At 39.8% G+C, this 14,092-nt stretch overlaps 1 protein-coding gene across 1 annotated transcript in view; it reads right to left on the bottom strand.

Annotated features, from left to right (window-relative positions):
- MEGF10 (multiple EGF like domains 10) overlaps positions 1 to 14,092 on the bottom strand; it is a 145,665-nt gene that overhangs the window by 105,882 nt on the left and 25,691 nt on the right. Inside the window, exon 2 of the mRNA XM_040970225.1 lies at positions 1,615 to 1,748. Within this exon, the coding sequence (XP_040826159.1) occupies positions 1,615 to 1,730 (116 nt within the window). The 5' untranslated portion in view covers positions 1,731 to 1,748. The remainder of the gene's footprint in view (positions 1 to 1,614; positions 1,749 to 14,092) is intronic.

The following is a 14,092-nucleotide window of genomic DNA, read 5'->3' as shown; positions in this document are numbered from 1 at the left end:
ATTAGGGGTGAACAAAACAAAGGAATTCTGTATTGGAGGCTCTGGTCATACAATGAGCAAGGAATCAGGACCAAGCGTCTACTCAGGAGTGGTGGCTGGATTATTTGAAGACCTGGGTTTCCCCTGCCCCTTCAGAATTCATCTGTTCACATATCATACTGGATAGTACCAAATCTATATTCCCAAACACTTCTAGAACCCTATTTAAAAAATTATTTTATAGACATTTTATTACAAGCCACAGGAACCCTTTGCCCTCTCAGATTCACTCTGGTTTTCCCAGCGGCACAAGCACATGTCTATTCTTTAATGTAGAGGGTTCTCCTTCATTGCAATGGTTCACGTTTTCTCAAGAGCTGCTGATTCTTATTCCATAGCATCTCACTAATTTGACCTTCCCTCCCCCTCCCAGTGCTATAATCCGTCAAGAAATTCAATCACCAATGGTCTCTGCCTTTATCTAAACCAACAATGTGTTATGCACTCATTAACAAATTTGTTGGTTCATTATTATTTTAAAGGTTATTATGTGCTTTCTTGGAGAAATGTTTTATGGGAGATACTGGAAAGATTATAAAAATAATTAATAATAAATCCCCTTTGTATAATGCAGTTGGTATCACAAATATTTAGGACTTTGTTACAGCATACATTGAAACATGCAGCTGAGTTCTGATTTTCATACTGATATGGACCTCTACTGAATAATTAGGTGCCACCATGCTTGTACTATCCTGAGTGTGAGACTACCAACAAAGATGGGGACAGGTCTCTGCCGGAAAACAGTACTTGGAGTGAGGAAGCTACATACCCAAGAACAGTACAGTGCTGTGCTCATAAGACTCACTAATACTTACTGCTTCTATTTGTTTGAAATGCCTGTATGTATGCAGTTATTTTCAGAAAAGATAATTTCTTAGAGTGAAAATACCACATTGGATCAGATCAGGCTGTACTTGACTACAGTGCCATATCGCTAGAAGGATTTATGGTATTTTTGTGTTCCAAAAGGGCCTTAAAAATGTCTGAGGAAGACTCATTTCCTGTTATGAACAGAACACTGGTTTTAATCTACTTCCTATGTATGGAGCTCCTGCCAACCACTGATATCCACTTATCTTATTCAGTTATTCTAGAATATCCTAGCACATGCTACCTCCATGCATCCTTCAAACATCAGGCTTTCCTTTCCAAGTTACGTGCAACATTTTTTTTTCTTTTAGCTCATCCATTGGAGCACTTAAATTCAATACATTATTCCATGCTGATTCCCTCAGAGTAACTGATTGGTTTCTCAAAATTACTGCAAATAGATTCAAGATACGGATAAGGCCTTAGGGAAATGATTTTAATTGAGTTATTAATGCTTTCCATGGATCTTATAGTTATACATATCCTAGAAGCAGATATATCAAGGCTCTCTTCATATAATATATATGTATCCTATTAAGTCTTGGTGAGCAATTTTAATGTATTAGATGCAATTAATAATTTTTACATAAAACAACTTCCCAATTTCTTTTTAGATTCAGGTTTTATACAAGATTCATGGCAGTAGAAGAAGAACTTCTCAGCAATCATGAATATCTCTCAGACTATTTTCAGAAATCTTACCTTTCCCAGTGGCTACACACATTAGGATCTTCAAGATTCAGAGGTGATGCAGTTCCAATCCAGTGGCATAACAATAAACAGACAAAGCCCAGGCATGAGTTCAAAGAAATAACCATTTTTTCCTGAAGAGTAACCTATAAGGAAAAAAAAGTCCAAATTAAGGAACATTTTTAAATGATGCAAACAGAATTCTTCCCAGTCTGTGGCTGGGGCAGAAGCATGCATGACAGAGCCCATATTTAAACCGATGCTGACCAGATATCATGGCCCAGGAGAGAGAAGTCGTTCTCATATTGTTAGGGTGCCTACAATTTTGAAAATTAGCAAAATGTGCAAATCCTCATTAATTGCTGCCACAACAAATATCCTTCTCATGCTTGACAGCTGACGTTAAAGGAATCTCTCAGAACAACTGAGAGTAACACCGACTTCCAGATTCTCTCCCCGCACGGTGAGGGAAGAAGAATCTGACCTCAGTTGTCCAGGAGAACAAATGATAAGACAGAAATTTCACTGCTTCAAGAGAGAGACCCCTGAAGCTCCAGCTGAGAGTCATTCAATAACCTATAGAATGTGCAATGAGCACCGACTCTATCATAGGCATTCTGGGAAAACTGGACAGGGAACACAAAACTCAACCCCATCTTGGCCCACATGATGCACATAACTTGACAGTCAAGGCAGCAATCCCTTAATCCTTATATTCCTTCTTCATACTTAGTGCTTTGATTTTTCCATCTGCTGAATAAAAATGAAACAAACTGCCCTGCTGTGCTTTCTAAAATCTAGGTTGAAAAATAAGCATATACTGAAAGAAGTGTGAAGAGGTCAGAGTTGGGGGAACTGAACTGAAATAGCACAGACCAACATATTTGGAAGCTTAGAAAGCAAGTAGGCTGGAATATGAGATAGAAGAAAATATCCCAGTCAGAGAGATAGAGAAGTGATGTACAGACAAGCGCACTTACGGAGCACAAATTTTCAAGATAAGTAAAAGACAACAACTGGAGAAAAAAAAACAGAGCACTGGGCACCGGGGGTGTTATAAGCCATTTGTGGGTATGGGAGCAACATCGAGGAATAACAGGATACACCGTGACACTGAAAAGATGACTCCGCTGCAGGGGGGTTCATGGAAGACTCAACTGGGAATAAGTTAAGGAAACGACACCGGCATTAAAGAGGTACATGGCGCTGGGAAATGTTCAGTAGGTAGTGTCAACACTATGCACCCCACACTGCACCAAGCCCACGTGGATAATGGTCATAATGGCATGGGCCTGACAATCACTCATGCTTATTCACTTCCTCTAACGTAGCACTTAGCAACAGGAAAAAGTTTAATTGTCACACTATGTCATCTGTTATAAAAATGGCCTTGAAATCAGAATTAGTTCACCCATTTATTCATCACAAAGAAAATAATAATTAACATGTCTATTGGTAAACCAGCAAAATAAATTAAAAATGGGCAAGATTACATTCTGAAAGGTAAGACTAGTTTTCCTCACCATGAGGTTACTTTGGGAACTATACTTGTTCCAATTATATTATACTTCTATCCTTGGGAACTAAAGGCATTGAATAATAACTATGTGGCTTCAAAAGACAGATAACAGGGCCTGGCACAATAGCCTAGTGGATAAAGTCCTCACCTTGCATTGCCAAGATCCCATATGGGCATCAGTTCTAATCCTGTTTGCTCCACTTTCCATCCAGCTTCCTGCTTGTGGCCTGGGAAAGCAGTAGAGGATGGCCCAAAGCCTTGGGACCCTGCAGCTGTGTGGGAGACCAGTAAGAAGCTCTTGGCTCTTAGCTTCAGATTAGCTAAGCTCTGGCCATTGCGGCCACTGGGGAGAGAGCCAGCAAATGTAAGATCTTTCTGTCTCTCCTCTTTGTGACTTTCCAGTAATAATAATGATAAAAATCTTAAACAGATAATAAACAACTTCATTAAATATAAAATTAAAAATTAGTATAATTTTTCCAGCAAATTTAAGAGGATATATCAAAACAGGCAAATATTAATTTTTTCAAAATCCAGGTGGTTTAGAACAGCAAGCACTGAAGCTGGCAGGTTGGTTCAAATATCTAATCCTCCACCTTCATTGAACAGCATCCCATATTGGTACCAGTTCGTGTCCCAGCAACACCACATCCCATCCAGTTCCCTGCTTATGGCCAGGGAAAGCAGTGGAGAATGTTCTCAAAGCCTTTGGACCCTGCACCCCTGTGAAAGACCAGGGAGAAACTCCTGGTTCCTGGCTTCAGATAAGATTAGCTCCAGTCACTGAAGCCATTTAAGAATGAACCAGCAAATGGAAGATCTTTCTCTGTCTCTCCTTCACTCTGTAAACTGAACTTTCCAATAAGAATAAATATATCTTCAAAAAGAAAAAGAAAGACAAGTATTTTAAGCACATTTTGATTATCTGTCTCTAACTGCAAAAAGGCTAAATAAAAAAAAAACAATGCTTGATTTAGATTAAGGAAAAAATATCATAAACTCATAGATGAATTAAAATATGTTTAAGCCATTAAAAGATATGGTAAAATGTTTTCAAAGGTTATCCAAATAGTCACTAAACAACTCTGAAATATAAAGCAAAAACAGGTAGACAAAACAGATTAATTCAAATTATTGCTATTTCTCAAAAGTTAACCATTGCAAAGTTGTAAAAATCTGAAGCTTATATAAGTAAAGGACAATTACATTTAACAGGAATGAATAAAAATATGACGATAATAATAACAATAATTTGCCTGACTGGGTACCCAGTATGTGACACAGTACTGAACATTTTAGTGAATTAGCTATTTACCCCTCATAGCAACTCACCCAAGAAAGGGTTTTTATTACATTCACTTTGCAGTTGGAGACAGAATGTGTAACTAGTATTTTCCTTGTCCATTAAAAAAAGAAAGAAAGAAAGAAAACCTTTACTAACATTTAGTTGTAACAAACAAGTCTCAGTGATTTTCTGTGTTGGGATGCATATTTCATTTCAATGAATTGTGAGATGTATATATAGATTTACATTCTTTCCTTGAAGACAAAACAAAGAGTGGTACAGAGGAATCTGCCATCCTCTTGTACACAAGTATCCCAGATGGGAAACTATTTCCTGAGTCACCACGGCAGATCCAACCAGCCATTTACCAGTCAGAAATGTTTAGTCTATTGAACTAGAAATTGCTACAAGCAATGAATCTAAACTCCAGGGAAAAGGAAGAGGATGTGTTCTCTTTTAATGTAAGAACTGTGACACGATTCTTTTGGTGTCACTTTTCGTCTTGCATTTGGTGCATGATGACTATGTGAACGGGGCAGCAGACAAAAAGCAAAACTGCATCCCTCAATATTGCTGTTCAAAGTTCATAAAGAAATATCAACTGCTTTCTAAAGTAGAGGTGTCATAGGTGAAAGAAAAAAAATATCAGCCCATCAAAACACATGTTGTCTATGTATATACAATACATATACTAAAGGTACTTAGCTTCTTAGTTCCAAAGCATTTTTAATTGAAATTTTAAAATTTAATTGAGTTCTCTAACAATTTGTCTCAAAGAATAGAAGGTCAAAAGTAAAAATTCACTAGGTCAAAACATAGGAATCTCACGAATTCACATAAGCTGACAAAATTGTGAAGCTAAAATAAAGCAAATGTTACATGTAATACAAAGAGAAGACATAACACAGATACACCATTAGGCCATAAGGAATGTCGAAACATCACATTGCACTCGACTCACAAATATGCATTAGCCTCTCATTTTGTCTTAATAAAGACACTAATAATCACTCTAAATAAGAAATTGGTAAGGTATTACATATACTCTTCTATTGCTTTTTCCTATAGGCTTTGGTAACTGCTTTTGCTGTTTCATATATAACTACTCTGAAGCAAGTCCAATGTATTCTTTTTCCTCATTTCTTTCTTCAGTGCTGTGTTTTCATATGTTACATTATAACTTCACACTTGGAGTGCATATAAAAACAAAATGTAGTTTCCAAAAAATAACTTGAGTTGATTTTAAAAAAAGCAGCAGCACAGTGGTGATGGATTTCATTCAAATTAATATTTTGAATGTGTGCAAAACTTTAGAGTGTTAACTTACCCTCACCCACCTACTCATCTTCAAATAACTTTATATGACTCCATTTAAAAATATTTAAAATGTAAAAAAAGAAGAGTCATTTGCATGAACCCCCTAGTGCCAACCTTGATTGCACACTTGATCATTCACTTAATTATTATGGAAAAATCAAAACAGAAAATCAGCAGGACTGATTAGCATTGCTAAAGTGCACCTATTAGAAACCAGAAACACAGCCTGCAGAGTTAACTCTTGCTACCCAAGTGCCTTGCAGACCCACTAGCAAGATCTCTGCAATATTCAGCTACAAACGCCTAAATAAATAATCAGATTGAATGAAATCCTTACAATGAATCCTTCAGGGTTATGATAACAGATAGTCAGTTTCTCTATGAGTGTGTCAAGGGGAAATAAATAATGGGTGTTTACTTACTAATTTATTTTTGTAACAACACAGGTATAAAGATCCCAGACAATTTTCAGAGGCTCTAAAGTCTACTCCCTTCCTAAAACGATTAAAAAACACAAACAAAAAACCTGGGTGCCCTCACCCACTTATTTGGTGTTATTCCCCACTCTAATTTTCCTACCCTCTATCTTCTTACAGTTCTTTAAATTCAAACAAATTTCCTGATTTTGGATAGCCACTCTTCTACAACTGTTCCTCCCTCGGGGAACCAAAAGCCATCTGTTTCACTTGACCACTGTCTCAAGCACATGTTATTTGACCAAGTACTTGTCTTTGCTCAGGTGACTCAGTAAGGCTGCCCAGAGAGGATAGAGGGTAGCATGCTGCTCTCTTCCCATGCTTTCAACTTGTGAACAGAGCATCAGCAGGCTGGCTCCCAGGGACCATAGTCATTGAAAGAACAACCCTTGTTGGTTGCTCTGAGAACACCTTCAGATGTGGAGTCCCTTGGAAATACTACTTTACTGTTAAACTCCTTTAGGTATCATTATGATTTCTATTCTCATCATCTGAGTTTAGTAATTCCAGTAGCAAGTTCTATCACTCAAGCATGATGGCTCATATCAACTAGTACAAGTGTTATACATCTATCAGCTTTGGTGGTGGGGATGTGTTTTATGATTTTAGGTTTACATCCCACAATAGAAATATTCTATCAGATCAAAGCATCAGTATGGCCATCAACATCAGCAGAAACAGAAACAACCAGTCAAATCCTATCTGATAAATGTGGACATTTATACTAGTTTTATAAGTAATCTGTAATTTGTAAATGGTTTTACAAGTAAGCACCTATGCAATCTTCAAATATTAGCATAAAGTGAGTGTTCTTTTACAATTCTGGCATTCTTTTGGGTTTCTCATTGAACAAAAATGGGGCAAAACAATGACAATCCCAGCCACTGAGCCATCCCAAGGGTGGGTGTTCATGGCACCTCACAGAAACCAGACCCAAGCTGTGGCATGGTGTACACTTTAAGACAGGAAGAGGCTATAATGGAGACAATAGAATACAGCTTCAGCTACTTGGCCAGCCAATCCTACAGCTGTAATGTAGATGATGTTAAGCAATAACCTGGAGAAGACCCAGGTGATCCGTTTGTCACCAAGCTTAGAGAGAATTCTACATCTGCATGGCTCCATCACTCATAGCACATGCAACAGAAGATCCACGGGCCACAGGCATTAAAGAGCTAAGTGTAGTCCAGTCTTTTGTTGGTGTAATTAGTCACAGAGCATACTGCAGAACCCAGTGCAACAATTGAGAAATCTCTCCCTGACAAACTAAGGTCTGGCAAAAACCCATCACCTTGTGGTTCCAATTGGAGCTCTGCAGAGCCTAGAGGCACAACCTCACAATGCCTGCATCTGAGGTACAGCTGCTCCTTTTCTGCATACAGTACTGCCCCAGATTGTCCTGCCACAGGCACTTGGCTGTTTAGCCTGTGACCGTCCTAGGGAACTGACCTGCCCCGGAGCAACCAGGGAGCCCACCATATGTATGCTGTGCTGCAGGCCTTGTCCAAACCAGAATGGGAATAAATTCCAAACTCTTCTTTTTAGTTCACAAAATAAATGTTCTTTTTATCTGCCTGCATTTTTGCTAATTTTCTACTATTGCTTTTGATTAACAGAGTATAAAATTTTCATTTTTAAACATTTTTATTTTCAACTAATTTCAATGTGAACTTTACAAAAATAAAGAATGATCATTTAATACACATTTAATACAATGATAAGAATCTCCAACTATTTGAAAGCACTTCAAGCACAACAGTCCCCTTTACTTCTAAGTACGTCAATGCACACTTCCTAAGAATAAGGGCATTCTCCCATATAATTATAGTGTAATTATCTACACAAGGAAATTGAAACTGATGCAAACTAATCTTTAGAAATAACTCAAGTTTCATTAACTGTCTTCATAATATAATTTAACACATTTTCACATGGAAACATTTCAAAGCCTGTGTTAATGAATAAATATTCGTTATTTTAATCAGAAAATATTGATGAAGACTAATTTTCCTTGTAGTCTAATGAAAGAGTGATATCCAAGAATATGACAATGACAAGGCAATGCAAAAAAATGATTAGGCTTCAAGAGGGGGAGTTCCCAAATAACTATGAGGGTCCTAGAGGTATTTTCAGTTGGTGACTGGGTTTAAGAAAGCATTTGTGATGAATCCACCCTTCAGCTGATATAGGCTGGAAAGTGCAACTTGTGAGAGGAAAGGTAAGCAGACAACACAGACTGTGTGAGGCAGAGTAGAAACCCAAGGGGCAGAAGATGAGGTTCAGAGCCTGATATTGAATCTCATGGGCTTAGACTTAAAAAGATGCGTGGAGCCTAGCAGGTAGGACACCCACAGGCCACCTCAGAGGGCCAGACTTTGATTTTTGGCTCTGGCTCCTGCCTGTGCAGATCCTAGGAGACGAAGTGCTGGCTCAAGTAGTTGGATTCCTGCTACCACGTGGGAGACCTGGGTTGAGTTCCCTGTTCTGACTCCAGCACCAATCAAACGCCAGTTGTCTTAGGCACTTGGGGAGTGAACCAGCATAAAGCAGTTTGTTTCTTCTTGTGTGCCTACTCTGTCTGCCTCTCAAATCAATTTTTAAAATAATTTTTTAAAGTAGTCACACCAACAACTCATGAGACTTCACGTGGTCCATGGGTGAATGAATATAAGGAAGACTAAATAGAAAGTGGAACATGACCAACCTATGGAAGCCGACAAGCATTACTGTTGTTCTTTGGTTGAAAGTGAATACTCATTGAAGAAACCAAAACCCTTCAAGTGCGATCAATCTCCTGACACCACACCAACAGGAAAGAAAATCCAAACAGAGCAGAAGAGATGACAAAAGAAGGCAGCTCCCTTTAGAAAGGAAAAGTCAAATTATAAAAAGAGAGAGAATAGTAGATGAAATTTTCTGGTGTAGAGCAGGATATGTGAATATTGACAGAACTAGAGGTCATTCCTTGTGCATGGTGAGGGGACAGGGACAATGATGGGACCCGACAGCTATGTGTGCTTCTTCCCTGAGCAGAAGACAGTCATGGCCATTCTTCCCTCATCATCGGCACTGCAGAGGGGAGAGCAGCTCTGGACCAATACTCTCACCTTCAGTCATGGAGACACTGCCTGCCAGGGCATCGTGGAGCACTTCCCTTTCCAAAAATCATTTCTTAAGGAAGAAAACCCCACAGCAGAACAAAGGTCTTACAAGCAAAAAGAGTTTCCATGGAACCAAGATCTTAGAAGATTTGCCTATCAACGCAACCCATCCAGAGTTCACTAAGGCAGACACAACATGTACTACCCTGTCAGCACCATGCATTTCCCACATGTGAACACACAGCATTCATCTAACAGAGAACATGATTTAAGTTTTTAAACTTTATATCTGAGAACTTTTTTTTTTCATTTGAAAGACAGAAATATACACAGAGATAGAGATCTTCCCTCTCCTGGCTTATTACCTAAGTGCCTACATCAGCCAGGCCTGGGCCTAGGTTGAATATGTGGGCTAGGAACTCAATCCTGGTTTCTCATATGGCTGATCCTAGTATTGAGCTTTCATCTGCTTTTTCTAAGGGTGATCATTAGCAGAAAGCTAAAATCAGGACCAGAGTTGGAACTCTAAACCAAGAACTCCAAAACGGATAGATGCCAAGCAGAGCTATCTGAAGGTAAAGTCACAGTAGTGGTGTCGTGGGAGAGTTTTGCTATCTGCTGCTTTATTCCCCAGATGGTTGCAGTTGTAAAGGCTGGGCCAAACCAAAGCTAGGAGCTTCTTCCTGGTCTCCCACATGGGTACAAGAGCCTATGCGCTTGAGCTGTCCTCTGCTACTTTCCCAGGCACATTAACAAGAGCTGGATCAGAAGCAGAGCAGGTGAAACTTGAACCTGCACCTATATGAGATACTAGCACTGCAGGCAGTGCTTTAATCACAGAAGAGTCCCATCCAAGCAGCACCTTAACCTGTGCTAAATGTTTGCTCTCATAACTCAGGTTTTTAAACAACTGGTTTCCAAAAGTTCACCAAGTTTTACGTCTGTCTTGTGCTCCACTGAGCTTTTGTGCTAAGAGCTAGAACAGAGATTCGGTCAAACCCCTTCCATTCAATACAAGCTCACTCAACCATGTCACAGAGCTAGTCTGTGGGTAACCCAATACTGTAACCCAGAACTTATGTCTCTCAATTTTCAGGCAAACCATCTCTCCAGCCACCAGGTAAAACTACTGAAGTCTTCTAAAAGTCACTCTCCATCTGTGTATGGTAGGGTTAAATGCTTCCTGAAATGCAACCTCATTTAAAGTTGCGTTCTCCAAGTGCCTGAGCTACACAGGTGTTGCCACATGGTGACTGACTGCATAGATGTTTCAAATAACCAGCGACATCACTGAGTCAGCAGCCCTTCTGTCCAGCACACATGGCTTTGAACCACAAGCCCTGGCCAGGATGCAGAGTGACCACAGGAATCTCTCACAGCAGACATGGCCAGAACAGAATCCGGGCACTTGTTATCCTTGTGGCTATCAGCCCACATGGTCCAAAGCTCTGAAGATTTGGGCTACAATGTGAAGCTACTGCTGAGGAAATAGAAGTAGATAAACAGATGTAATTAGCCAGAGCTGTGTTTGGTCCAGAGGTGCAGAAGAAAACGCAGGGACAGCTTCCTTCTGCCTCTGCCTCCTCTCTGATGGAATATACATGCAAACGGAAGCCACAACCCAGAGTCCAACTCTATGCAACATAAAATAGGGCTTTGTTTCAGTCAATGAAGTGCCAAGTGCTGACCTAGCAACACCACTTCCTGTGGTATCTGCACAGATCAGGAATTCAAGAAATGACCCTGCCTGACCCTGACTAATAGTTGGAGAACAATCTTATATTGATGGGAAAATTGAAAGCTATTTCCTTCATTGACACTATTCATCTTCTTCTCTTCCGATGCTTGGAGTCTCTGGATTTGTTCTTCTCTGCCATTTGTAATGAAATCCAGGGTCTGGATGCCATAAGGGTAGGGAGGGCAGGCACAGAGGTAAATTCTGGAAGGTTACTCATCCCCTATCTGCTTTTACTTACCTTTCAGAAACATTAACCAGGAAAGTAGTTTTCACGACAATAAACCTGTAACAAACATTTTCTTTCTTCTTTCTTGGTAACTTCTGGAATGCCTTTTAGCAGAAAGCTGTTTCAAAATACTAATTTTACAGTTGATAAAGCTGTGGTTCACAGAAGCTTCATGCATGTCCAAGTCCACGAAGCCATTTCCTAAACAGTTTCTCCCGTAGGCCATTAATGAGCCAAAAATGAAGATCTCGGTTTCCCTTGCCCAGTCTTGTGAATTACCACACACAGTGATAATAAAGATCCATCAGCTCTTTCTGTATGGATGTCACTCACCATAGAATACAAATATGTGAGTAGCAGGATGCTTATGAGAGCTTAACATTAAAAAATAGTGACTTGAATAAAGCAACTCGTGAAAGCACCTTTTAATTCCTAGGAGGAGCAGTTTGTAGGGCATGATGTCTGCCCCACCTAAGCATGAAAAAGGCAGAACAGGGGAAGGTGACTGATACAGCAGGGCAGCTGCTGCTTGGGATGCCCATATTCCATAGCAGAGTGCCTCACTGCGAGTCCTGGCTCTACTTCCCACTCCAGCTCCTGCTAATCCACAGGCTGGGAGGGCAGCTGGTAATGGCTGACGTAGTTGGGTCCCTGTCACGTGGGAGATTCAGACAAAATAGCCAGCGAGTGGCTCCAGCCTCATCCAGGTATTTTAACACACCATTTGCAGGCATTTGGGGAATAAATCAACCAACAGGATTTTTGCCTGTCTTCAAATAAATATAGACTTCAGTAGATGGAGGCCTGGCAAAAGTTCTGCTAATGGCCATGGGAAGGTACTACTGGAAAGAAACCTGCCATTCCCAAATTTCTCCATGCAATGATGCTTTTGGTCTCTGAAAGTGTCCTCACCACTCAGTATAGCACGTGGAAGAGAAGAGAGCAGGTGAAGGAACATAAGAATGGGTCCAATGAACAAGAGCATAGAAAAGAATCAAATATGTGGACTTCAATGAAGAGTTTAGGAAAAACTAGTTTAAAGAAGAAAGGTTGTGGGAAAAGGTTTGGAATTAGTAATATGGGCCTAAAAAATTGTTGCGGAATATATATATATCTCAAGTCACAGACTTTTTTAGGACTTGATAATTTCTACATACCGGCACTGGTTCCTGTCCCTTATGTTCCACTTCCCATCCAGCTCCCTACTTGTGGCTTGGGAAAGTAGTCAAAGATGGCCCAAGACCTTGGGACCCTCTGCTCACATGGGAGACCCAGAAGAGGCTCTGGGTTCCTGGTTTTGGATCGGCTCAGTTCTGGCGACTGCGGCCAGTTGGGGAGTGAACCAGCAGATGAAGATCTTCCTCTCTGTCCCTCCTCCTCTCTGTATATTTGACTTTCTAATAAAATTAAATAAAATCTTTGAAAAATACATCTTTTTCTTATTTTTAAAAATTTTTGAGAGGACATGAATTTGAACTCATAAGCTTTATAGATTTATTGCTGTTTTAGCTTTTCCTTCTTTATTCTCAAGCAACTACACTCAATCTGCTCACTGAGAATGTTTTTTAAATTTATATATTTTTAAATTATATAAATGTTATTTTTGATAACTTTTAAATATTTTATTAGGGTGCTAAGGGTCAAGGACTAGAAGAAAGTGGGTAAGACCATTGTTTTGACATTCTCTTTTTTCCTTCCTGTATCTGAGGAGAGGGGAGATACAAGGGGAGAAGCCACACCCAGCCTCCAATCAGGGTCTCCGCTGTGGGGATTGCTCCGAGGGTCCTGTTCAAGTGGTGTTGATGTTTCAACAGTTCTGTATTACTGCCGATCTCGCCATTCCAATCACGATGAAATCTCTCTTTCATTGGCTTACTTCTTATGTGAAATTCAGCTTTCTAACAGATGTTTAGGAAAGGGAAAGATTCCAAAATAATTGCTTTAAAATAAAGATTTCTTATTTCTTATTGTGCATACTTAAAAGCTTTGCATTTTTTCAAAGATTTATTTCCTTATTGGACAGGTAGAGTTACAGAGTAGAAAGACATGGGGAGGGGGAAAGAGAGATCATTCGTCTGCTGTTTCAGCTGCAATGTCCAGGGTTGGGCTGCACTGAAACCAGGAGCCAGAAGCTTTTTCCAGATGTGCCATAAGGTGCGGGGATCCAAGCCCTTGAGCTATCCTCCACTGCCAGATGCAGTCACCTACATGGGATGCTGGCATTACAGGTGGTAGCTTAACTTGCTGTGCCACTAGAGTGGAACCAAGCTTCGTATATTCTATAGGACCAAATGAGATTTCCAAACTAGTAATTAACTAAAGGGATAAATGATGCATCAATACAAAACAAGAAAAATAAAGCTGAAAATATGCAAATCGCTTATTCTAGATCAAATATTTTTCACATATATATATCCAGATGTCAAGATAATCCCATTTAATTGTACAACTATACAACCAAGGTGGAAAATCTTGGAACAAAATAAAATGATTGAAATATCAGATATCATTATAAATCCATTTAAAAATGAGTTTTGATTGAGAGATACTTGCTTTAATTACAGAAAAAAAATATGAAGCAGTGCGCAAGGAGAAGGGAGGCCAGTGTCCCTTTGGGAGTGGTCACTACTGTCTGTCAGATGAGCCGAGTCAGGACATACACATAGCTGGAAGTAGCAGAGACAGGAGACGAGAGGCAGGGGTAGCTTTTGGCTATGCTAAACACTTGTGAAGTGCTGTCTCTGTGGGACCTATCTGTGCAGCTGGCTCAGGGACCATTTCCAGCAAACAACAACTGAAAAGCAGTCTTGGAACCACTCAGAAGGAGT

Source organism: Ochotona curzoniae, unplaced genomic scaffold, assembly GCF_017591425.1.
Source record: "Ochotona curzoniae isolate NIBS_2020 unplaced genomic scaffold, NIBS_Ocur_1.0 contig_1, whole genome shotgun sequence".
Lineage (NCBI taxonomy): Eukaryota > Metazoa > Chordata > Mammalia > Lagomorpha > Ochotonidae > Ochotona > Ochotona curzoniae.
This window is presented reverse-complemented; position numbering and strand designations above follow the sequence as displayed.